Consider the following 26,862-nt stretch of genomic DNA (forward strand, 5'->3'; position numbering starts at 1 on the left):
CAGGACCCTAGAGTAAAAGCACTAAAAACTTCAATATATGTTATTTAATCAGGATACATTTAGCTTCCATCCATGGGCAATATGTTGTTCTTTTTTTAAAAATGACTTCATCAGTGTTAAGCCAGATCACACCAATGACAGGGATTTTTGTTTGCTTGTTTGTTACATTTGGGACCCAAGATGGATAATCACCATGAGCCTGCAAGACTTGGAGAGCGTTGGAGGAAGGAAATGGCTTTCCCTTCCTCATGATAGGGTCTAATTCTGAGAGGCCCTGCTACTTGAGGGTAAGAAACAAGGAGTGCCTTTAAGACTATCAAACACGTCAAGTGTTTTCGTTATTATTGCCAGGGTTGAGGCATGACTAGCATTAAAGAGTTAATTACTTCCCAAACCAGTAGGCTAGCCTGAAAACCTTGTAAAAATGTAAATAAAGTGGAAAAAAAAGTTTTCAGTGATCCTGGTGGCATTGAAAGGAGAACCCCATATTCACCACAAATTACATACAGACACTCCTTCTACACGTTTGTGTTCTTATTTTCGCATGTTGTGCTTTCCTTCTAAAAACATTTTTCCAGCATAAATGAAGACAGCTCTAAATATCTACACAAAGAGCTGTGATGTCCACACATGGGTGTAAGCACAGATATCTGTCCTTAAAAATAGCCCTTCCACAGAGCCCCTGCTCCCCTTCCACTCTTGAGAAAACTTTGATTTAACAAAGAGGCAGCGTTTGCCCCCGTTTTTCAACATTTCAGGCTGACTTTTTAACCACTCAAATAAGCTATTTCTTTTCTGTAGGTAGAGCCCTGAAGCAAGACAGTGAGGGAGAGAGGGTATCAGCCAGCTCAGGGCTTGGTGCTTAACGCTTAATCATCCAACACCAGGCTCAGCAACTGTTGACACAAAATAGGTGGAGATCAGGCCCGTGCAAGCAGAAAATACCAGGAAGGCAAACTATATGTAAACACACTCAAGACAGATTTGACAAGAATAGGCCTAAGCCTGATTTGCTGGGGGAACTACTCACGTGCAAAGCTCCACTACCCCTCATAGCTAAATCTGTTTCCCTTTGCAAAGTCCCTTCGAGATAATAAAGAGTAACATTTCAAAACTTGAGTTCATTTGCAGAGGACAGCCAAGATTCGTCCCCTCGATTCATACAGTGTGAGTTTCACATCTGCTGCTACATGCAGGATTTATGTAATGTAATGCGACTCTTCCACATCCACCTGGGGTGGAGCCAAAACGAAGGAGGGAGGGGGGAAAACAGGGTGCATACACACCACAATTCAAAAAGTTATTTCTCCTGACCTACAAAACTCATTAGAAAAAGCAAATGGGTAGCGCTTAAACAATCTTTTAATCTCTAACTGACACCTGACAACCCATTACTTATAGATTGCTAATGCACCCACGAAAAAGTTTGTCATGTGCAAAATTGCCAGAGAAAAGATTGAATGCCTGAGGAAAAAGAAAACAAATTTTGCTGTACAATAACTTCAGAAATTTCAAGGCTATTATCTGTCGTGCCCTTCACAGTCTCATAGCTAAAAACAACTGATTTATCTTTATTATGAATCCTCAAGTGACAGCACACATGTTTGTCATGTCTTGCAATAATGTTTAATTTCATCTCGTCTTTATTTTACAGTGTTTGATTTGCTTATTTGAGATGAGAAAAAGTAGCAACTTTTTAATTAATTTCCTCGTGTGTCTCTTGATCACAGTGCTCTCCCCCTCCATCCCTGCAGTAGACCCATGATTAGATCAACTTCACAATGCTCACCTGGTTGCTTAATGCACTCTACACAGTCTAGAAAACAGAGCTGTCAGGGGCTGGAGTTCTCACTGACCAGCCCTATGTGTCACCTTAAGGCTGATATCTGTGGAAATGAAACGACCTAAGTTAAGGACACACATCTCACTGGTCAGAAATGAGGAGCACGATTAAACACTTGATACTCCCTCCTCTCACTCCAGGACTTTCCCGTGTAGGCGTTGTATTCTCATACGGTTCATCTGCCACCTGCGGAGACAAGCTCTTTTACCTTACCTACCATGCTTCATAGAACCCACTTCCCATGATGAGCTCTTGCTGCCTGGTTTCTAATGCTCTGTTCCAACATACTGGAGTCAGTGCACAGCACTCACTCTGGGGGCCCTCACCACCCATTTGTCCTTTTGACTAGAGGCTTGTACGTCACAACCCTATCCAGAAGGAAAACCTCACAAGCACAGAATGAAAACAAGAAGCCTGGCCTAACGGGGTCTTGCATCAAGTACAGCTGACCCAAGCACAATGTGCAAAGTCCATCCCCAAGCCATTCCTTTCCTTCGTTGAAAGGAATCACAGACATCCAGACATGTCGTGCTCACAGTGAATAGGTTGCTCAACCCTGAGCCTCACTTGATGACCTGATAGGTCTCCAAACTCTTCCTCAGTTGGAGCCCGAGCTTCTGGTGTGTTGTATGGTCTTGTCCTAATAATCCTGATGCTACCTGCTGCCTGGGGGGAGGAGCAGCAGTTACAAGACACGGGTTCGTTCAGCTTTCCATGACAAAAGCAGTCTAAGTTCCATCCACAGGGTAAAGAAGCAATGTGTACCCCTTCTTAAGGAGTGTCAGCCTTCAACAGTGTTATAGATATGACTTACATAGCAGGGGAAAGCTCCAAGAAAGCCAGCGATGTGCAACTTCTGCAAACTGTACCAAAATAATTTCCTGTTTGCAGGAAGCTTTTTTTTTTAAATCTGCAGACAAAAGCAGTGTCTCTGCTGAACTCCTAAAACTCTCTGACATGACAGTACCTGGAAGTTTCTAAACTCACAGGTCCTTGCCCTCAGAGCTATTTTGCTCAGCTTTCCTTCCTAGTAATTCCCCGACTCTGGCATCTCGCCAGCCCGTCTCTGTCCATATGCAAGCTAAACATTTTTTGACTGATTTCAATATTTTCTTATGGCCAACTAGACAGTATTTTATCTAGTGAGTATTACTATTGCTCTAATCTAAGCTGAGAGCAAGTGCCTGTAAAGGTAATATTATTAGAATTGACACTCAAGGTGAAAAGTATAGCAATTAACTGAGGCTTGAAGACCAACACACTGTGAAGTGTTCTTGGGAGTTAGTCTGTTTCTATTTCTCCTTTTTTTTTTTAAACACTATACCTGTTACTCCATTGATCAATTAGGAAGTCTGCTTTAAATGTAGGTTACTATGCAAGTCTCAAAGGGGAAAGCGGGAGCAGCCGCGTAAGAAGATGACTGTGTGTGTGAAGATGACTGTGTGTGTGAAGAAGATGACTGTGTGTGTGTGTGTGTGTGTGAAGATGACTGTGTGTGTGAAGAAGATGACTGTGTGTGTGTGTGAAGAAGATGACTGTGTGTGTGTGTGAAGAAGATGACTGTGTGTGTGTGTGTGTGTGTGTGTGTGTGTGTGTGTGTGTGAAGATGACTGTGTGTGTGAAGCTGCTTCATCCCTAGGTGACTTCCAGCCAGGGAAAATCATGTACAGTTGCTCTTTCATTTTGCACTTGAGTAGCAAACAAATGACCCCAGAGCCTCTCCCACTAAACACTGCTGTGGGTTTTTGTTTTGTTTTCCTTTTTCTTTTCTTTTTACATCTGGTTTTTTTCCTTGTCTTTTGTGTGTCATGCTTCTGCTTAGCTTTATTGACAAAACAATCTGTGCCTAATGTTTAAACAACATCTGTAAAATGTATTATTAAATTACATCAGAAGAAAAGCAGAACAATTCTGTGGGACCCACTGACCCCTATTGATTTTTAGATCCCAGATGCTGGAAGGATAATTTGTGAATGTTTTAACATTTACATCTAAACATGCCTCTATATTTATAGAATCTCTGATTACTTATAAAAGTATTTGCTACATTACTACTGTAATTCAGAAATAAACTTGACCTTTAACTGTTGAATCTATTATAGTAAAGATCAGATTTTCTAAAAATAAGTTCCATTTTTACCTGCTTGTAGCGGAAGAATCTAGCTCCCCCGGCTGCTCCTAGTAACAAATGGGAGGTGATGCCTGGTCACTTGGCAGTTTTAAGGGCAATAGATGAAGACTCTGGGAAGACCCAGTATGAATTCCAAATCTAAAATCTATCGAGAACACTAGTTCTGATATCTCATCAGATGTCAGGGTCCTGCCTAGAATTTTATATACCCAATTGATAGCAAGGGGGTTTCTCTCTGTCCACAGGCTAGATTTCACATATGCTATATATTTTGCACAAAATATAACACAAAGAGATAATCATTTAACACCAGGCCTTTCTAGGAGAGTATGTGCATGAAAAGTAGTAAGTCAAGAAACTAGATCATTTACTCGATGCACTTTGGGCTAAAACGCTGCTGAGACAGGAAGTGTCTGAGGTTTCCAGCCAGTACTGTACATCAGCGCTTGTCACAGGGAATTCCCTGGTCTGCAGCATGAACTAAAAATATATAAATGAGGTTTTATTTGACCACTTTCCACTCACACATTCAATGTATAGAAGTTGATCTACTAAGATAAAAGAACGAAATATTGGCTTTGAGTTTGCATATATGCACATATTTTTGTGTAGGGGAGATCTCATGTACCTGCAGCACTGACCACAGGTCTCCCCTACACTTATGTTTGTGTATGTTTTCTTTAAACATCTGACTAGAGAGTAGAGAGTCAGGTAAAAACAAATGGTGGACACTTAGGAAATTCTCAAACAATAAGTAAAAATACATTTGATAAAAGACTTGAATAATGAAACTATACTTTTTGTGTGTCTATATAACAGCCCTGGTTGTCCTGGAACTTGTGGTAGACCAGGCTGACCACGAACTCACAGAGATCCTCCTGCCTCTGCCTCCCAAGTGCTGGGATTAAAGATGTGCCACCACCACCACCTGACTCTGAAATGGCATTTTAAAGCTTTCCTATATATTTAAATATGTAAAGACCTGAAGAGCCATCTACTGCCAAAATTAAAATATTTCTACCTCAAATGAAAAAATAAAGATTCAGCTCACTGACATTGTTCTCACACAACACTGAAAAAAACAGAGACAGAAAGTTCCCAAACGCTAATTCTACCAGTTCTCCATGGGATTATATAATGAAGGAGCAAAGAGGACAGTGACACAAGCATATGGAGCAGGCTGTATCTCACAGTTGACCACACTTTGAATCTAAATTTCTAACAGCATTGAGATACCTGGGCAGGCAATTAGTCATAGCATCTTTGACTTGGAAAAGCCATGCTATATCTCCTTAAGTCAAACAATGTATTTAAAATGTTTTTAGTATTTTGACATTCTGAACTATTTGAATAACTGCCTCAGATCTGGACAAAATACGCTGGCATAGACTTAGTCTACAACCTCTCATGTGATAAATATCCCATTCCATCCCCAGGGCTCTAACGCCAGCCATGTTAAGGAGTATTTGCAATTACATCTTTATGTATGTTTTCTCTTCATCAAGTCTGTCTTCCTGTTTTGCAGTGCGGTTCCTCCACTTCCCCATCTACTTCATTCTCAGTCACCTAACGTGTAGCATATCCTTTATGTCAACAAAAAGACACAAAATGGGTCTAGTGGTGTCGTGAAGGAGCAGTGCCCCAAAGTTCCTGTTGCATTTTCTAGCTGATGCCTCATTAAAGCTGCACCACCGAGGTTCCGATGACAAGCCAGCACCTAGACACGAGTTTATAGCTTTTACTTAACATATTGTGCATTTCAATACACTATGTTGCTGCCAATAATTATGACTGATCTACACCCAACCTGCCCTTCAGCATTTTATGAGACATCTTCAGCAGTGACTCATGGCATATACAAAAATTTACATGTGTGTTAACAAGTTTGAAGAAATCCAAGAAGGACAGAATTTTTTTAAAGTTGTAACCAAATGAAGTGAAGAGGAGATCTTAAGACATTAATGATCATGTTTTGAATTAAGATTTCTAGAAGGAATTAACCTCATGGACTACTGTTCTAAGGAATGAAAGTATTTATTTGCAGACTCTCAAAATTTTTCATGTGTTTTTATTGCAGTGAAGTAAAAGGAAAACACATTCTACTTTCTCTGCCTTTTGGTCTTCAAATAGGTCATGGTTTATGATTCTATGAAACCTTTAGTTTTTAAAAGATGGCATCATTATTTGCATGCTATTTTCCACCTAAAGTCTAAAGAAATATATCTATTCTCAGATTTTTGTATGTTTGTTTTTGGATTTTTTTTGTTTGGCTTGGTTTGGTTTGGGTTTTTGAGACAAGCTTTCTTGGTGTAGCCCTGGCTGTCCTGGAACTCACTGTGTAGGCCAGGTTGGCCTTAAACTCAAAGATCGGCCTTCTGTCTCCTGAGAGCTGGGATTAAAGGAGTGAGCACTGCACTATTCCCAGCTTATTAAAAAGAGTAGGTTTGGAAAATGTTTTGAAACTTCAATTAATACGTAAATGCCATTACTCCCCACACTTCAAGAAAACAACCCATCTCGGATATTTGGTTACTTTAGAGACATTCTCTCTAGGAGAGTTATCAATGAGGTCAGAGGAATGGACAAGTGCAACACAAACACAACTGAGGTGCAGGAAGAACCATCTCCACACTCAGAGAGGACAAGACCAAAGGAGGGAGCCACGCACCTGTCCCATATGAAAACGTGATGTTGAGGTTACCCAGCTGCAAAGATGGGCTTCAGCCTTAAGTCTGCACACACTTTCAATCTGTTTCATAGCTTTCTAATTCCTAGTCTTCCTTCTCTTCCCTCTAACTACAAAAGAGAAGACGCAAAACTGCCGTCACTGGCTGATGAAGACCTGCAGCTCCCTGGTGTACCTTGTGCGGAGAATATAGGGAAATGATGGTTTCTATACACTGCCTGGAATCACAGAAGGCCCCCTTGGCCCTGCGTCCAGGGGAAATGTCCCATCAGGCAGGTTTTACCCGGCAGAATGTGTTGGGTTTATTCTAGTAACTATGTTTATGAATGGAGCTTGCTAGCAACATTGAGGATGAAGAGAGATGGCATGTATGACAGACAGCCAGATTTTTTAGTGCTTCTTAATTTGAACTCAGCCTGCCACTCCTTTACACCTACCAAAGAGCTTTCCCAAGGAGATGCCCCATTTCAACCGCTTCCTTCCCTGGCATTATGGCCGCTTCACAATCACGTTAAGCCCCGAAGCACGATTGTGGGTGCACACATAAAACTCATTGTTTCCCTTATGGAATTATTAGGAACCTCTGAAAGACCAACTTCAAGTTGACAGTCTTGAAGATTTCAAGACAACAGCAGACAAAAATAGGCAAACAGCAAAGCCTCTGAGGCAACAGAACTTAACATATTTAGATACAGTATGAGTTCTGTGGGTTCTCTATCCACTAAGAGGGCTGCAAAAAAATTGATCTCTGAAGGCTGTGGTCAGGTCATAGAAATTGATAACCCTTACAAGCAAAGCTCATGTGAGTCTGTCTGTGTCTTGCAGATAGTGCACTTTGTAAATTAATCCTCCAAAGGCAAATAGAGCATAAGTAGCTTGTTATCGCTAAAACACTGAGTTGAAGAATACATGGGATTATATTGACAGAAATTACATTTTCTGTAATGGGGTTTAATATATCTGAAATATCTCCCAAAGGCTCGAGGCTCTCTAACAGTGAAGGGTCTGTTAATGTAAGTACAATGGACATCAAGAACAAATTTATTCACCAAAATGGATTAGGCTATGTAATCAGAGATTCTGTAATATTAATCTCTGACACCTATTGAACAGAAGAAAATTCTTATGCCTACAAACTGTCATTCTCAGTTTTCTCTTTTCTCCAACCAGGTTTTGAGGGTTTTCTGGATTTTACTTCAAAGAAGATAAGATTTCTTCACTATTAACACTGATCTGAAAATATTAGGACGATTAATTAGATATCATTAGTTTTAGAGGAGATTGGATTTCAATAACCTTCAAATATGACAGTAGGTCTGACTGATTATCTTAACATGGCTCTTAGCACAGTCACAAAGAGCAATAAATCACCCTTTCTCAGAGCCTCGGTGCTACGTTGCTGGACATTTAGTCAGAATATTATTGGTCAGTACTCAGTGCATAACCTCAGCTTCACGCCAGATTAGGAATGCACACTTTACTTAGAAATAGCATTGCACAGCCCTCAGTTACATCAGGCTGTAGGGACCTTCTGAGAAGAAAACAACTGTCCCCTCCTCAATATTTGAGTGTGAAGAGAACACCAGGTACCCTTCGAATGGATAACCCCAACAAAACCTAATTGAGTTAGTTTCTCAGTGAATTTAAGACAGCTGTGTAGCCATGGTAGATAGTTTTTCTTCTTTTACAGAAAATAGTATGGTACCAACTCTATCAATTATCCTGAAGAGAAAAAGCCAAAGAAAGAGACGAGATTTCAGAGCCAGGGTGAGTATCCACCAAACACACTCATCCTGTGCGTGAAACCTATTGATTCATAAAGAAGGTGGAAGGGAGCACATTCGATTTTCCACATTAGAAAGCACTCCTCCACATCAGTCCAGTTCGTTTCCACCTTGGGATCAGCAGGCCACCAGGGAAAGCAGCAGCAACTGGGTGTGGCTTCTTCATGCACTACATTAACTACAGGTTGCCAGAGGGGGAAACAGACAGTGTGTGAGCTCCAGCCAAATTACTCACCAATTGTTCACTTGAAGGATGGTGAGGCCTGTGTCTTGTGCCAACTGCTTTTTCTGTTCTTCAGAAGGGTAAGGGTGCTGAAAGAGATCAAAAAAGGTGTGTGTACAGCAGGTGATGTTTATACCATTTTGTCAATAACCTAAGTGCCTAGTGAAGTCTATAATTAAAGGTAAAAATGCTGAGGTGTGTCACTCTTATTAATGGAATACTACATCATCTAATTAATGGCAGTAAAAGACAAGCCAATTACAAAGATTAGTGAAGTGTATAAATGTCTATTTAGGATACTTGCAGAACCTTGATACTGAGTTTATCCTTTAACAAGTTTATTTGTTGCAAGGCTAGAAAGTTTAGTGTGGTCTTCACTATGTTTTATCAGATTGTTGTCTCTGTGTGTCTCTCTCTGTGTCTCTCTGTCTCTGTCTCTCTCTCTATATATTATAGTATGTACATACATTATTATATATACAATACTCTGGAGATATGAGGGAGTGTGGAGTCCCAGCCCCAGGCTCCCATGGCTGTGGCTTCCTTTAGCACCTTTCTCTCCACGATGGACTGTAGTCCCTCAAAGTGTGAGCCAAAACAAATCCTTTCCCCAGGAGTTGTTTTTGCCATGCTTTGTTATTGTTGTTGTTCCTTTGTTTCTTTTATTTATTATTATTATTTTGCTCATAGTGGTAAGAAAAGAAATTAGTACAGTTTGCTTCCACATCTGAAAGTCAACATATACTAGGATCCCATGTAAAGGCCAACAAAAAGTCAAAGGCCATAGGTCACATACTAAGAACAAACCCAGCTCTGTTCTCCATGAGGAAGAGAATACAAAAAGTATTAATTACATAATTAAATAATGAAATGAATTGGGAATTCTACTGAAATTCGTTTGTGGAAACATTTTCTGTTCAGTTGTCAAGCATATCTAAGCTGAAACATACATTTCTAAAGTATAGGAGAGCATCTGGGGGTGTGGTTTCCACCTGCAGAGACACTGACTAGTGTGAAAGTCAGCTTTCCTATAAATTCTCCCCAGATTAAGTTGCCCTGACAGTCAGTCCTCTATTCTTACTTCCATTATGAATGAGAGAAGGTACCCTCAATATTCAATTTAACTATGTGCACCATGGAAACTAAATTCTGGTCTATTGGGTGACAATTAACATAGCTTTTAATCTCATTAATAATGTCTAGTCAGACATTTAAGAAATCGTTAATGACTACACCAGTGCTTTTACATGTAACTTTAAATACGTCCTAGATCTATACACATGGGGTATGCTTGTGGAGAGTGGGGATATAGTCATTTTTCCCATAAGCATTGTCTTTGATTGCCACTTAATCAATAAATACACAATTAGGATGAGGCTTTGCTTTTGTGGAATATAGTGCCTTTCTCTAAAGAGCTTCAGGTATATTTCAGACAGGATGGTAATTAACCCTATTAGATCCTTCTGAATAACATGAATGGAACCAGAATCCTCTTGTTTTGCAGGTGAGAAAGTCAGTCAAGGGAAAGGACAGCCAATAGTGACAGTTCCTTCTTCTCTCCCAGAATCTAAGTCTCCAAAACCCTCCACACTGCTTACATAATCTACAGAGCCAGCCATTAGCTCCACCCCTTCAGAGTGATTAACATCTCACCTGGTGCTTCCTCTTAGCCACACTGTTCTCATATCTACTCTTCCAAGGTTCTCCCCACTACACTTCCCAATGTCGATGTCAGAGTCCAGTTCAAGGCCAGGTACACACACACACACACACACACACACACACACACACACACACACACACACGCACGCACGCACGCACGCACACACGCGCATGCACACAGACATGCACACACAGACACATGCACACACATAGACAAACACACGCACACACATGTGCATGCACACTCACACACACACGCACACGTGCACACACACACCCCATACTACACCACACCACATGCATACACAACTCATCTCACATCAGCCTTCCCCTCACTCTTGAAAGCAGGTGTCATTCTCTGAAGCCCTTTTTCTGAGTCTGCTTCCTTGTTGGGGTGTCTTCTAACCCAACTACCAGTTTGAAATGCATTGCTTTATTATTCATCATCCTTAAAGTCCATATAAGTATGTAATGGGAAATTAGCAACTACAGTTTGAACAAAAAGAATAAGTATAACTTACACAGATACTATCTATTCAGATTCAACACTCAAACAGATAATAAATTGTCTTTCATAGCCCAGAGAAAGTGTAGGCACCCATACCAATGTTTTCTTTGCTTCAATCCTAAAAGTGGGGCTGACTCATGTATTCAAGCCATAATGAGCTAGGGCCACACACAACATAAAACCAGGTCTCAGGACCACTACAAAACTAAACATCACCCAATACCCTACATTTAAAACTTAATTCCTATTGTATAATAGCATGCCACACAATTCTCATCAAACGAATCTCTTTTCTTACAAACAGAACACTGAATTAGAATTTTATATATATATACATATATATGTACATATATATTAGTTCTGTGTCTATACTAGTTGAAAAATTGTATATTCTACAAATGACTCTATTAGAGCATATAAATTATGCTGCACTTACTAATTATAAGACTTTGAACACGAACAACTTTTATAACCCTCAATTTTGCTATGTGAGTCCTAGAATCCATTGCAGTTCAAGGCTTCTCTCACTAGCAGCTCTAAACAGTAGTGTCCAATAAGAATTACAAACTAGATTCTGAAATGTGTAGTTTTCTTTTTAAAAAAAGTTTTGCCTTCATTTTTGTGTGTTCATGCACCTGTGTGTGGGGGTGGGGAGTGTAAATGCATGCCACTATATATATGCAGAGGTCAGAGGACAACTTGCAGAATTGGTACTCTTTTTGTACCAAGTGGGATCCAGACATTGAACTCATGATACCAGGAGCCTTTACCATCTAATCAGCCCCAGATACTCATTTTTTAATACCTAGCTGTTGATGCTATTTGCATAAAAGTTATAAACACGTAGACATGGGCATTCTGGTCTATAATATTTTCCATAATACTATTTACTTACAGCTTTCCTGGTTCTAGGAAAGTTTTTTTCAATTATTTTTCAGTAGAATTAATAAATATGTCTATCCTCACTGTTCAGCAGAACTGAGCTACAGCATCTTTTGCCATGTCTTGTTGGCTGCCTTAATGCTAGGACCCAAACTAGATGGAAAAATTAGTATTTGTGCCATTCATCTTTAACCACTTTGAAAATTGAGAATTGTCACAGCAATTTCCCTGTCCTGTGTTTTTCAAGAGTATTTTTGCATGCTTGTTTGTGAGCAAGCTTTACGTACACACTTAGAAGACAAATGGAATTCACATTTTATTTATGCAAATGGTGTCAGAAAAATTCTCCTTGGGTCATTAAAATTACCTGAATCATTACAGCTCCACAGAGCTGCAGTGCAGGCCCCCAAATTCCACAGCAAGCACCAGTTGTTTCTCCACATCGTGTAGTTTCTGATTTCACAATTTAAATATCACAAAATGAGAAAGGTCTAGGTTTTTTTTCTCCTCCTCTGTCACTTTTCATGTGATCTGATTTTAAGTAATTGGAACAAACTGTGTCTAATTTCATGCAGCATAATTGCTAGGCAGCCCCAAGCTATAGAGGCCCAGCACTCTGTCTCCATTAAGCAATTTTCAGCTCTTTGGGATATATTTCTTATGTAGATATGAATGAGCCTGGATAAAATTAAATGTCACAATAGCTTGGACATTATTAATAAGAGATATGTATGCCAACCAGTAGGCATTATATGTGTGTGTGTACTAAAGTTGAGTGTGTAGACAGATGATAGATAGATAGAGAGATAGATAGATATAGATAGACAGACAGACAGACAGACAGAAATTAAATTGAATATTCTGGGGTATGGCACCCAGGACTTTGTACACACTGGGATACCAGCAACTTCCTTCCCTTGGTAGAGGAACCATATCTTTTTCTTTCTTTTCCTGGTTCTCGGCCTTGGTGTTCCACAAACGCTCAACTCATTTTTTAAGATCTATAATTGCCAAAAACCACAAGGAAACTATGACTCCAAGTAGCTGATACCTACTCAGCCAAAAATTCACAGAAAAATAGGCTTCTAAATATAAGCCCCAGTAGTTTAAATATCTCAAATTGTATGACTCTTGATTATCTAGGCTGCTTGTGGACAGTAAGAGTCATGTCTTTGCAGAGGTAGAAAAATGGCTTAACCAAAACAACAACAAACAACAAACAGACAAGCCTTCTATAAAATCACTCACAGTCCTGCTGTGTTTGCCCACAGGGTGAATGACAACACTCAATAGGCAAAGGCAGAAGCCATTCTGCAAGAGGTCATGGATTCCTGAAAGGTGCCATTTTAGGGAGAAAGGGGTAAATTCATCCCAAACCCACTGCAACTAAAGGCTTCCATTTCTTTTTGGCATTTCTCTGAGTACCTATCCTTTACTGCATTTAAGTGACAAGGGCACTGTTGAGGAAAGATCAGTGGGTTCTTGTGAAGGAAGGACTTATTGCACTGGCCTGATACACCAATCAACTTAATCACTTTGGGATACCAAAGTAAATTTGACCACCATCCAACAGACAGTGAGGGAGACCTTGCTGTTGCTGTGTACATTAGCCTTGTGCCATTATCTTTTAAAAGCTTAATTATTTGCAAACAATTGATCAAGATGGGAATTTGAGAAAGGATATGCAAGGGCCACTGGGAGACCTGCAAAGCATTAAGAGAGCAAACGAAATTACCTCTAGATCCTACAATAAGAATTAACGATTGCAAAGGGAGAGCTAGGCAGTGCGGTAGCTGCTAGGGCTCTGTCTGGAGTGCTTCCCCATTTGATCTGCATTAACACCTCAGGACTGAGTGAAAGCCATAAAACAGTGGTTATGTATGGGCAAATCTGACCCTCCCTTCCTGCATCCAACCTGCACACATGCATCAGTCTAGTTTCACTGGGAAGAGCAGAGATGCTGGACCCAAAGGAGAAACCAGCCACTTGTGAAGAATGGAACCTAGCAATGGGGGAAAAGGCCACATAATGACCATCATCATTTCCATAATCAGCAGCCAGACTTCCAAACCATTTGCCACTCTTCATGTATTTCAAGACACACAGAATGACTTCTTATAGTGATGTAGTACAGAGCAATTGCCTTACAGCTTTATCAAGGCACAAAATGATCCCCAGCATAGTGTCCTGTATAACTGTAATAAAGAATATTTGACCAAAAAAAACCCCTAAAAATAGCTAGTATTAAAGTTTAGTCTGAACTGTCACTTTTACTAGCCAAAAGGAATAGAAGATGACAGAAAGAAAATGGCAACTCTCTAAAGAAAATTCATCCTGGCACAATTCCACTTTTATTTATTGAGGTTGGCATAGGAGAGCCTCCCACAGTGATGGCAGTTATCTGGTATTTACGAGTTTACAATGCTTTGGGAGAGAATTTATTTATTTAAACAATCAAGTACCCTTTTCAGATGAGCATCAATGGGAAGAGACAGAAACTCCACAGTACACACAGATGGAAAATGTCCAGCCTTATATCGTAACAACATCCTGGACCAAATGGGCTTCTTTCATCAAAATGTCCACCCCTGGCTGCAAATGTGGATGCCAAGACAGTGATGAACTTTATCTTATCTGCCCTGGTAACCAAGTTTCAATAACATCCCCTCCCTCACCTCCTTGCCCACTCAAACAGCACATTGTAATGGCAGCAGAAAATCTGAAAATAATCCTCTGCCGGGCTCTCCGGTGAGATAATGGAAGGCTACACTGCCCCTTCTCAAGCCTCAGATTAGTAATTTCTTGTGACACACAAGTGCCTCTATATGGAAACTGCAAAACAGCTATAACAAAGCAATAGAGGTAGAAGCAATTTTCAAGCAAAATGTTACACGCTATACTTTAAAAGGCATGGGGATGGGTACTAGAGGGGCCGATCTAACACGAGGAATTATGGCAACTGTCCAATATCAGCCTTATCAAGGCAATGTTCTGTGGCTTGGCTGAATATGTTGGAAGAACAATTTCAGAACTTCTTTTATCCTTTTTCCTGCAGCCTTGTGCCTCCTCCACAGCCAAGTTTAATGCATTAATATAAGTTGACCTTGAGCTAAACTCCGGTATGTGATAGAGAGATACTCCCTTGTAAGAACAGGCGGGAACTACCATATGGCTTTTAACCATTAGATCTCTGTATCCTTTTCAAACTTATAATTTTTTCCTTTTTGCCACCAAGGAACTAGGAGATTCAAATTAAAATACCCAGATATATGTTTGAGCTCTAAGAAGGTAAGCAGAAACTTGGTAACCAACTAGAACTATATCTGGATAACCTAATTTTTTTGCCTATAAAAATTTCTCTCACTGTAAATAAAATTGCAGTCACTTTCCCCTTATGCATTGACTATGAATAGCTTATACTGTGACAATTACATTGATCTACCATACTTTTTTCCTTTAAAAAAAATCCATAATGCTTCCCTATTGTCTTTCAGCTTTATGAATTAGTTTTACTGTTTCAGTGAATGCTTTTTTTGTCTTCTGACTGCACATTATCAAAGAGACACTTTGTGCCTTGCATTTACATTACAAAAGCAGTGCCCTGTGCAGTCGAGGAGCCCAGGCTGAATGCATAGCAGTTGCATCCTGCATCCTCACACAGGCCGCACTCAAAAGAGAAGGAAGCAGTGTTAGTGCTGGCTAAGAAGCCAAAAAAGTATCTGGAGCATCATCAGTGACGCTGCAAATTTTGACCTGTTTTCTTAATGTCAACCTCTCCAGTTTGTCCTGCCCACTTGTCCCCAGTAAATGTACCACTTATTGTCAGGTACTGACTTTTTCTGAAAGTTGGTTGCGTCACCCTGCAGAAAACCTCTCTGGACATCTTGTCCATCAAGCAGGGCTACAGTAAGTGGCCAGTGTGTGTGTCAGTGGGAAAGTCACCCAAGAGAATCTGTGGCCTTGATCTTATCACTATAGAATGACAGACACAGGGGGAAAGGTACAACGCTGGAGAATATTTCCCCACAATCCTTATTTCTTGCTTTAATGAAAGCATATTTTTAATGCCCAGGAAAACAGCTTCATTGCCAATTATGAGGTCAATATTAAATGCCTTGCCTGCTTTGCTTAACTGATCTTTTAATTTCTTCAAAATATAAATTAAATGTAAAATAAAATGCTGAAAGAAGACACGTGTTATTGAATTGGGATAACATTAGCCCTTGTCCTGTTATTTTTTTCTTACCGTCATGACAGTCTAGCATAATGGTGTTTTCAACCCATTCCTCAGCAGCACTCTGAGTGCATGTGAAAAGATAAAATGTAGGACTCTAAATTAGCAGTGACTTATATCCCTTCCTAGAAGTCTTAACATTAATGAAAAGTGCTAACATTATTTTGAATGGCTATGATTAATTATAACCTCCTGAATGTTGATTATCTCAGTAGGCAACCATGGAAACAGAAAGAAAGCAAACAGATCATAGGAGGAGCTTGGGGGTAGGGTGGACTAGGAAGAGAATGCATGTTTCACTTTTGGCCAAATCATTCCTACTAGCACCTCATTCTTGTGTGCAGTCTCCATGGCCCCCACGAGCAGGAGCTGTGATCAGCTACTCTTCAGGTCGGAATGTTGAAGCTTGGCCAGGACACAGACCTCATCCACCCAAGGGCTCCCACCATCTAGGGCTGGTACACAGGTCTGTCCTGAGTTTCTCCCACTTAATTACGTTCCCAGTGGCATTTTTTGTTTTTGTTTCCCCCATCCCCCTCTATAAACAATAAATATATTACAAGGAAAGTTATTCATCGTGATGTGCAGTGAGAAGACAGCGCCATGCCTTCCCATAGCACTCCCTCTCCAATAGCCACCCCTTCTCTGTCCCAGGCCTCTCTGGAAGCAAGCGTTTGGACAAGGCAGAAGGGTGAGACTTAGCTCACCAGGCCTCTCTGGAAGCAAGCGTTTGGACAAGGCGGAAGGGTGAGGCTTAGCTCACCAGGCCTCTCTGGAAGCAAGCGTTTGGACAAGGCTGAAGGGTGAGACTTAGCTCACCAGGACTTTGCCAACACTCCACCTTGAGCATCCAGCCATAGCGACTTTATTAACTAATTAATAAGTAGGGAGCATAACACGTATTGGAAGGTGAGGATGTCCCAGGCATTGTTGAAAATACTTCACATATGTATTTTTTACAGGAGGTACAATAATTATACTCGTTTTTAGATAAGAAAATGAGTGCAGAAGGATAAAGCACTCTCAAATTGGCACAGCTGGTAAGTAGTAATGCTTGGACTTGACACTCGGTAACATGAAGTCGGAAAGATTTGCCTCCACCCCACTTCTCTTTTATATGATGCATGGGACAGTCCTGCTCATCCCTAATGAATTAAGCACAGGTGTACATGCTGGTGGATACTCACATCTAAAGAAACTATTATTCTAATATGCATATGTATCTTTCATTTCTACAACCCAGATCTCTTAATAGGACCAAAAGTTAATCTTAGTATAAGATTTAAAAAAAAACTCACTGGAAATCACTACATATGCCATTTTATTGGTGCTTGTAGCATTGTTTATACATGCAGGAATGAAGCTAGGTTGTATGAGAGAACATGCTTAAGATTCTATAATCAAATACTTGCTAATCTATCCAACCACATTCAGACACGTCTTAAATACTCGACTTTGAAATAAATTGATGTGTGTGTGTGTTTCCAATTACTTCCGTTTCTTACATGACTCTTAATCAAATGTAAGTTGAATTACATTCAAATTCCCTTCAAATAAATAAAGCACTGATAAAAACACATCAATGTTATTCCCATTAATAATGCAACTAGCCAAGTTCTGTGCCCAATAAGTATTTGGTATATGAACAAATGAGAGTTATTGAAGTTAAAAACAGATTTTTGTTGTGGATTTGTTTGTTTGTTTTGTGGGGGGGGGTTGGTTTGGTTTGATTTTTGGACAGGTTTTATTATGTAGCTCAGGCTCTCCTGAAACTCACTATGTAACCAGGATGGCCTTGAACTCACAGAGATCCACCTGCCTCTGCCTCCTGAGTTCTGGGATTAAAGACATGCACTACTATGCCGGGTACATACCTAGATTTTATTAGTAGATTCCTACAGATAAATGTCAAGAAACCAGATGTCCCACTTCAACAAGTATTTGTCTTCCTTGCTCAACTATATCTCTCCCAAAACTGTAAGTTTTGGCCACTTTAACTTACTATTTCCAGAATCCCTACACACGGGTAATACTTATAGGCATAGAATCTATTTTTTTAAGTGGAGTTTGGATTTGGCCACAGGAGTCAGCTACATGGTTAGATCCTTTCCCCCTTAGTCTCTCAGATCTGCTTTAGGTTGTTGGTGGGTTTGTTTATTGCAAACATGGGAAGTATGCCCTCCCTTCAAAGTGGTGAAATTCAAGTTCTCAAGCCTAAGCAATGCTCACAGCCTTAAGAACAGAAGCAAAGACAGAAGATGCACTCTCCACTAAGCCTCTTCCAAGAGATGCACTTTAACAAACTCAAAACAACAGCATATTGCACTGAGCCATTTTTCCCAAAGAAAGATCATGACTGATTTATATGATATACTGTAATAAACTAAGAACCCTTTTCACACTATCTTTGCTGATCTCTGCTGTTTCCGGGGGCGTGCCCACTAAAAGGGACCCATCACCAGCTTGAAGAACACTTTCCACTTTAGAAATCAAAGTGAAAGAAAGGGTTCTGAAACTGTAAGAGAAAAGTCAAGGAGGATGAAATACTACCAGATGGTTCTGGAATGAGTTCCCATTATTGTATGTATCAATGCTCCTATCCAGCATTAAATATTCAGGAAAAAAAAAGAACACCTCCTTGTGTAAAGAATAAAGTGTAGGGGCAAAACAGTACATTTGGCAAGGAGGTTTCTGGAGAAAGGCAGAGACGGAGAAAGCAATGGAGAATTCGTGCTGTTCCCAATATGACTCAAGACCCCTGGAACTGGCGCTCATTCTCTAGTGCTAATTTTCCCACTTAAATTACAGTGATGGTGTAGCCTCATCTCATTAGAGATCATTGTCCCCAGTAGACAGTTGTGTTTATGGGGGACTCTGGCTGTTCCACACCTGCTGATCAGGTTGCTATGTGATCAAGGCTGCATACAAACAGCAGACTTGAGCTTGCTGGACTGCAACTGATGAGCCCAGGCTAATTCAGGGGTGATTATGTAGTTTACTGGACCACTAAACCTCTTTAAGCTTGTAATTACTGCCTATTTGAGTAAAGAACATTCAAAAGCAATTCACTGCATCATGCCTGCCTCAGCTGGAAGCAGGCTGCCAGCAGTCTATGGGGACATTAAAATCTACAGGGACGTGGATTGAAGCCCGGCTAGCAGACACCGCGAGGCAGGCCTCAGAGCCAAGTGTGCGCACATTACCTCTCACCTCTCCTGACCAAGCTCGCCATTAAAGGTGCAATCAAAACTAGAGAACATCCATAAAGATGACAAATAATGAGAGAGAGTGGTACAAACTACATTTTAATGATCGTCCCTCTTTGTAAAGCTAAAATTTAAAAAAAAAACCTTTTCCTAATGAAAGTCTTCGTGCGTGTGTGTGTGTGTGTGTGTGTGAGAGAGAGAGAGAGAGAGAGAGAGAGAGACAGAGACAGAGAGAGAGACAGAGAGAACATGGCTGAAGTTTTCTATGTGGTCACTAAGAGTTACATCTCAAAGATACTACTTGAAGGGGCAGTGCCTCCCTCCACTTCCCCCCCCCGTAGAACTTGGATGCATGGAGGTGCAGACATTGTTTACCTACTTAGCCGTGTTTATCACCTGCAGTGGGAAATTGTTGCTTAGCCAGTGAACTGTCTTTTCCTAAAATCACATGTGCAGCATTTTTGCTGTTAATGAATTAAAATGCCCAAATGAAAGATATTTCCAAGGGCCAGGAAAGATTTACAGGAAAAAAAATCAGTATTTACCAATGTTCTCATTTTCTTTCCCTGTCCCCTTAACAACTGGAGTTCTTTTGTGTAACAAAGTGTACAACATGCTTTGCACTGCTGTGGTATAATTATAACTTGTCTCTAAGTAACAAAAAAGGACTGGGACTTAATGAGGGGGGATTAAGTTAATTTCTTTTTTAGCTAACAGTTTCCTGTCTCTTAAAATAAAGACCTTGGTGAGTAAAATGTTCAAGGGGGGAAAATTAAGCTTTTTATTTCGCCGAAATCTCTACTTTGGAATACAGATACTAAAATATTAAATGATGTTTATTCTTTGAAAGTCTGTAAATTTGTATTAAGTAAAGCTACAGAAATTCCTCCCTGACTGCTACATCTCAACTCCACAGATCCAGGGGGCTTCATAGTTATCTAGACATTGCTTCCATTAATATTCATTAGATGGGGCTGCCTGAATTTTTATAAGCTGTGAGAGAGGCAAAAGAAACAATCAGAATTCTTTAACACACGGCATTATCAATTCAACATATGCCAGGCGGTACAGCATGCAGACCTGAAGTCCAGATTTAAACACAGCTTACCTTAGCTGAACCAAGTCTCATTGAAATCTCCCCCCTTACCCAATAGGGCCTGGGCTATTTAATTATCTTCATTCTCTAGAACACACAGGTCAGCTTTTCATTTCAGAAGCTATTTCCCACCATACTCCATTTAACAGCAAAACCCTCACCTTGCAATCAAACTAAAGATATTTTTCCCTTAAGGAAAGCAAGCAAGCCAAAAGACTGTCTAAAAACTTTGTTTTGGCACCAAAATCACCTTCCCCCTTCTGAACTTTCCTTCAAAGGGCCTTGGTGATGGCTATTCACCATCTGTCTCCACAGGTAACAGAAGAGTATTATTCTAGTATTATTTCTCAGATTCTGCGTTTTTAAAAGTTACTTAGTCTAACTGGACTGGAAAGGGCTGGAGCAGAGGTAGCTTATTTCTGCAAAGTTATCGCAGACTGCCTGTGGAATGTCCTAGATGGATGGAACAAAGTGTTGGACTGGTCATCAAGATAAAAGAAGAGGGCAAAAGCGATGATAGGTAAAGCTAATATAAAGCCACATCTGGTCTCCTTGTAAAACTTCAGCGCTCTGTTGACTGGACAAAAGGCTGAACTATTTGCCACACCGAGACTCCAATGCACTGGAACAAACGAAGAGGTATTGGAAAAGTGGCAAAGAGGAGACACAAAGAGGATTTCATTTGGTTTTTTTGTTTGTTTGTTTGTTTGTTTTTGTTTTGGGGTGGGAGTGCTTTGTTTCGTTCTTGTTTTTGTTTGTTTGCTTATTTGCTTTGCCGTTTTGTTTTGATTTTTTAAAATTTTTATGGGGGCACTGCAAGGGTGAGGAGAGGATTTGGGGGGACTGGCAGGTGAGCAGAACTGGGTGTAAGATGTGAAATTCCTAAAGAATCGATAAAGAAGTTAAGCTTTCAAAAAAAGTATACTGCTTTGGCTTTGAGTTTATGCGATCCCTGTACTTACATAATAATTTGCACTTGTGAATTTTCTTATATTTTATCAGTCTGAATCTCACAGTTACCTAGTGAATACAGAAAGTCACATCGGGTTACACTCACTGTTCAAGAGCAAAAACAAACCCACAGAGAGCACAGGCTCTGTGGCTGGAGTGTGTCTCCTAGGCCCCAGGCCTCTTCTGGCTCAGTCTAGCTCTCTTTACACTCCACTGAAGCTCAAAGTTTACCTTGTTAATGATAAAGTAAAAAAAATGCTGTAGCCCAATCCGTTAGAGGCAACTGTGAGGCAGGGGGCCCAGCCTCTGTTTTAACCTGTAAACATGCTTTGCTCTATGTGAGAATGAGTAAACTGGACTCAGAGAAAGCAGAACAACATTTAAAAGGGTTGTCATCGTCCTGAACAACTGCGAAATTCATCAACGACATGAGGTTGGACAAGGCAGCATTTGCCCTTTCTAAAACAGGACCAGGGAAACCACTACCTTTATAGGATGACTGCTTAGCCTACTCCTCTTTGAAGCAACTAGACACAGCCTCGGTTTTCTTAGTGCATCTTTCTCTGCTATCTCATTAGTGACTCGAGTTGCTAATTACATATCCAAAAGGGCTAATTTCCCCTTTTCCTCAGTCACTTTTTGAGAGGATTCAGGCCTGGGTGTAGAGACAGGAGAATGGTCATTAAGACCATGATGTTCCATTGATGTGGTTACACACTTACAAATGGTAAGTCAAAAGGATAACACCTCAGAAATGTCATTTCAAGAGCTTCACTTAGGGGTATGACACTGGACAGCTGGCTCCTGCTGGTTACATGGTCTTTTTCAAAAACTTTGAAAGGATTTGTTCATGTTTATTTTATGTGTGAGGGTTGTTTGCCTGCGTGTATGTGTGCCTACAGAGTTCAGCAGAGGGCATCAGATCCCCAGGAACTGAAGTCACAGATAGTTGTGAACTATGTGAGTGCTGGGACTTGAACCCCAGTCCTCTGCAGATGAACAAGAGCTCTTAACTGATGAGTCATCTTTCCAGTCCCTGGCTATGTGGTCTTAATGAAAGTATTTCAGTATTTTATATTTTCTTGGTGAGGAACTATCACTATTTACTTGAAGAAATAAACACCCAGGCCTGAATCCTCTCAAAAGGTGACTGAGGAAAGGGGGAAATTAGCTCTTCTGTTTATGTAATTAGCAACTCATGCCACTAATCTCTCTACCTGGACAAACTCATTTCCAGACTCTAGCTAGGGTAGACTCTGAGGTCAAGCTGTTAGTGTGCTAATGCAGGCCCGTGCATAGAAGACCAGGCTGCCTTCAGGACTTGCCATTACCATCATGCAATGACTTGTACGAGAATCTCGGCAGGACCAGGCACACACCTTTAATACCTATTCTGGGGAGGCAGAGGAAGGCAGAACTCTGCGTTTGAAGCCAGCCTGATCTACAGAGTTCCAGCACAACCAAGGCTACATAGAAAAACCCTGTCTCAAAAAACAAAACAAAACAAAAAAAGAACCTCAGCTCTGGGTATAGTGTCACATGCCAGAGGGGAAAGCAGAGGACATACATAACAACATAGTGAGACCCTGTCCCCAGAAAAAATATATAAAGCATTTAAATTCTTCACAAATGACCACTGGTTCAATGCCTTAGACACAACTCTGATCCCTCTTGAATTCATTTGAACTTCACAGAGGTAAATAAATAATTAATGGATTCTTTAAAAAAAAAAAGAGTGTAAAAGAGGAAACCCTGAAAAGGCAAGGTGTGCCAGGGGTGAGACAGTAAAATAGATGTGGTCGGACTTCAGAAAGATGAGTCAGGGTGCTCAGTGGCCTTCAGGAGTCACACGCACAGTCCTGTGGGACTGATGGAGGCAGCAAGAAAATCCTCCAAACCATCAAGTCTCTGGGGAAATACAAGTCATTACTCAGGACCATTCAAGGCAGGAAGCCTTTTCTAGTTCCCTAGAGTTGGGGATTGAGGCCTTTGTCTTTCAGTGGCTGGAAGTCAGAAGTGGCCATTCACCTACCTTCCTTGGCAATGGATAAATGCCACATTTGGCAGAAAAATATACTCTCAAGAAAGAGGAGCAGAAAATCCTTTGGCCTGGGCTCCAATGAGAACTCATCTTTGAATGCCAAGCAAACTCCATCACAATTAAAAGCACACCTTTGGAAATGAGGGTTTGGAATCATTTGAATCCCAGTACATTTACAACATGAGCTCATTGATAGCTATAATTAACACATTTGGATGCCTGGTTGGTAAGCAAATACTATTATTTGTTTTCTTTTTATTTTAGCCCTTTTAAGCACGATCTTTTTGATGATGATAATATTTTTTAAGGGATTCAGATAAATCTATAAAAAAAAAAAAACAAAGATGAACCGGTGAGATGCCTCAGTGGGTAAAGGTGCCTGCTGGTGGCCTGAATTCCACCCCTTATACACATGGTGAAAGGAGAAAACTGACACCAAAATGTTATACATATTCACACACCCTCACACACACACACACACACACACACACACACACACACAGATAGTAGCTGTAATTTTAAAATATATATATATGCCTAAAACTAAAGAGAAAAGCACATATTGTGTCAAAGTTTCACAAAACTCCAGCACATTTTGGTTCTGCATCTCACCATCCAATCTCCTCAGATGGTCCTCATTCTAAAATACGGGAAATCTACCATTTTGATGGCTGGTGCCAATGGAGAGCTCAACCACCACATGAATATGTTTTGTTTAATGGCTTCATTTATTTTAATAACAAAGAGAAACTAGATTTTACAGATGAAAGCTTTTTTTTTTTCTTACGGCTCCAGTACAACTGGGATTTTTTAAAAATCTGTGATGTTAGCCAGTACGTGGTAATGGATACTCTCAGGGGTCCTATTTTAGACATTTTACACAGCATAAGCCCACACTGAGTAACTTCCACCAGAAAATTCACCCTGTTTTAAGAAGACCCAACTAGGGGTGAGTATCCAGAGACCCCAGCAATGGCTGCAGGTGCTGTGTCTCACCGCGGATGGGCGGTGATGCGTTAACCGTGGAAATGCTGGAGCAGCAGACTTAGCTCACTGAAGACAAGATCTCAAGGATAAGGAAATGACTACATAGAGAGCCTTTCCCTTTGTTCAGAACTCTGCCTACAACATTTAATATTTTTTGTTGAGAATTGAAAATATAAATCACAGTTAGTAACTTCATTTAATTCTTGCTCGATTTCTTCACTACGCCACCTCTCTATGGTGAATCAGGAAACCAGAAACTCATCAAAACGAATTTCCATAGGAACAAAAGACTCACCACCTCAGAACCTCCCTTTCACCCATGACGCCCCCATTTATTCAGAACATAGAGCTAGCAGAAGAAAAAAAGAAGCATATGGGAAGGACAGGTTACCCACTGAAAATCCTGATGAGAAAAGAGCAAAAGACTGAGATGCTACTCGTGGTTTTTTTTTACCAAAACCACCTTGTGCCGCCAAGCACAGTGAATTTTGCAGACACCATCTTTACTGAAGATGGCTGTTCCTGATCAATGGCTGTGTCATCCTGGCCCTTCTGCAGCTGGGCCTGGGGTCTGATCCTGGCACAAGGGCCTGTGTCCTCCGCCAGCCAGCAGATGTAAGCACACAGGCCCTGTCAGGTTGACATATCATTCTTTCGACAGTGTCACTGAGTATTAATGTTCAATTACGTGCCCTAGAAATGACCGTCATTTTTATGCTGTGTGTGACTCTGGCCATGGCATTGTGGAAAGCTCAAACACAAGGGCAGAAATACCCAGTAAATGAATTATCAGCACTCTGCTTCCAGGCTCTGCCATGGCATTGCTGTGGAGTACTGAATAGCAAACCAATGTTTAATTCCTTTTCTGATGGATGTCTGAAGGACAACCAAGTCATTCATTTATTCATGCACTCATTCATTCATTTTGCTTTAGTGCACTTGCATGACAGTAGTCTTATCTATTTAGAGAGTTCAAATGCATCTTCCCATGACGCCACAACCACATGGAGCCAACTATCCTTTATATATGACAACGAACAGGTCATTACGTGTAAGGTGTCCATTTATTTCATCAAGCCAGGTGAATGTCATCAACTATCAGACCCAAATGACAACGGTAGACTCCTCTGAAGCAACATCAGGATCAATTCAGTGTCAACTTGTAAAGCTAACAGGGTCTGCCCAAAGCTGTCACCTTCCTTTCTCACTGCTGAAACTGAGCTTCTAGTAGAGGCAGGATTTCACAAACATACCTGTGATTACATACATATTACTGTGAGCAGTAGCTTAGATGTATTCCAAACGTGTGTGTTTGTGCTCATTAAAACGAAAAGGCCCTTTCTCCCAGATAGTATGGTGAGGGAAAAATTATCTTAACAGAGGAAAAATATTATCTGAACAGACAGCTGTATCTGTGTGGCTTTTCATTCAACTTACGTGCAAAGGTTATCAATAACAAGTTCGCAAACTTCTCATAGGAGCAACACTGCGAGATAATATACAGCAATTACATGCTAACTTCCTACAAAAGTGAGATAACACCTTTAATGCAGCCTCAAGTTCATGAGCCTACATATGATTGTACAAGCTTAAATTGCTCAGACTGGGGCTCAGTGGATTGTCTTCATGGTAGTAATTTTTAGGGAGCAGGGGGAAAAACTGCAATTATTTCCTGTGGAAAAGTATTCAGTGAGAATTTACCATTTCCCCTTGATTTTAACATGTGAAGAAAGGCTGACTGTGGGTGGTGCTTGTTAGGAGTTCTGGGTCCTGAGTGGCATCTCACTCTAATTCTCTGCTGCTTTCACCTGCACTGGGAAAGCCCTGTTACCTTTTACTCTATTTCCCTTCCTTGTTCTGCCTATAACATTCCCACAGCCTTCTCCTGTGACTTTCCTTCTCCTACAGCTCTGGTCCAGTTTCCCAGGCGCTCATTTGCTGGCTTCCTGTGATCCAGTAAAAGACCTAGGAGGGGGATACAGCCCCTCTCCATTTCCCAGCAGCCCCTCCCCCACCTTGGTTCCTTACTGCTAGAGGCTCCTTCAGAAACACCATCCTGCTGATGGCTTGGTGTCCCTCACTCCAGTTCTCCAGCGGTTTTCGCCCTGTTAGCCTGTCCATCCTGACTATATGGATTTGACTACAGAGCAACAAGCTACATGCAAACAGTAACAATTTCATGACAACAGCCGGATTATTTTCTATGAATCACTGTGTTCAAGTTTCCCTTTTTCTTGAATAGTAAAAATGGAAAACCAGAGCAGGATATGGTGGCACATGCTTATAAACCCTAGCACTTAGTAGGCCAAGGCAGGACAATCGTGAGGTAGTCTGGGCAAGGCTAGCCTTCTGGGCTGTATAGCTAGACCATGTCTCAAAATAAACAAAAGCCAGAAACATCAAATCGCCTGGTTTGTTACCTTTGCTTTGAAGTTCCTTCACAAACTGCATTCAAAATTCAACTGCTTCTAGTTACTCAAGGCAGCAACCCTCTGACACATGGCAACACAGTATCATCCTCCAGATGTCTAAATCAGCTCCTGCCTTCAATGGTCACTGATGACCTTAAACATTTTATTAGGGTCATTTCCAACCCTTCAGCTTTCTAGAAGTCTTGGAGTTTGGTCA

The 26,862-nt window shown here is 40.7% G+C and overlaps 1 protein-coding gene across 3 annotated transcripts in view; it reads right to left on the reverse strand.

Moving 5' to 3' along the window:
* The window catches only part of Meis1 (Meis homeobox 1), a 138,829-nt gene that overhangs the window by 15,236 nt on the left and 96,731 nt on the right, over window positions 1-26,862 (reverse strand). For all 3 annotated transcript variants that reach the window (XM_040733161.1, XM_005070399.4, XM_005070400.4), the window contains one exon: window positions 8,680-8,756. In XM_040733161.1, the coding sequence (XP_040589095.1) occupies window positions 8,680-8,756 (77 nt within the window). The remainder of the gene's footprint in view (window positions 1-8,679; window positions 8,757-26,862) is intronic.

Source organism: Mesocricetus auratus, unplaced genomic scaffold, assembly GCF_017639785.1.
Source record: "Mesocricetus auratus isolate SY011 unplaced genomic scaffold, BCM_Maur_2.0 Super-Scaffold_100029, whole genome shotgun sequence".
NCBI classification, from domain to species: domain Eukaryota; kingdom Metazoa; phylum Chordata; class Mammalia; order Rodentia; family Cricetidae; genus Mesocricetus; species Mesocricetus auratus.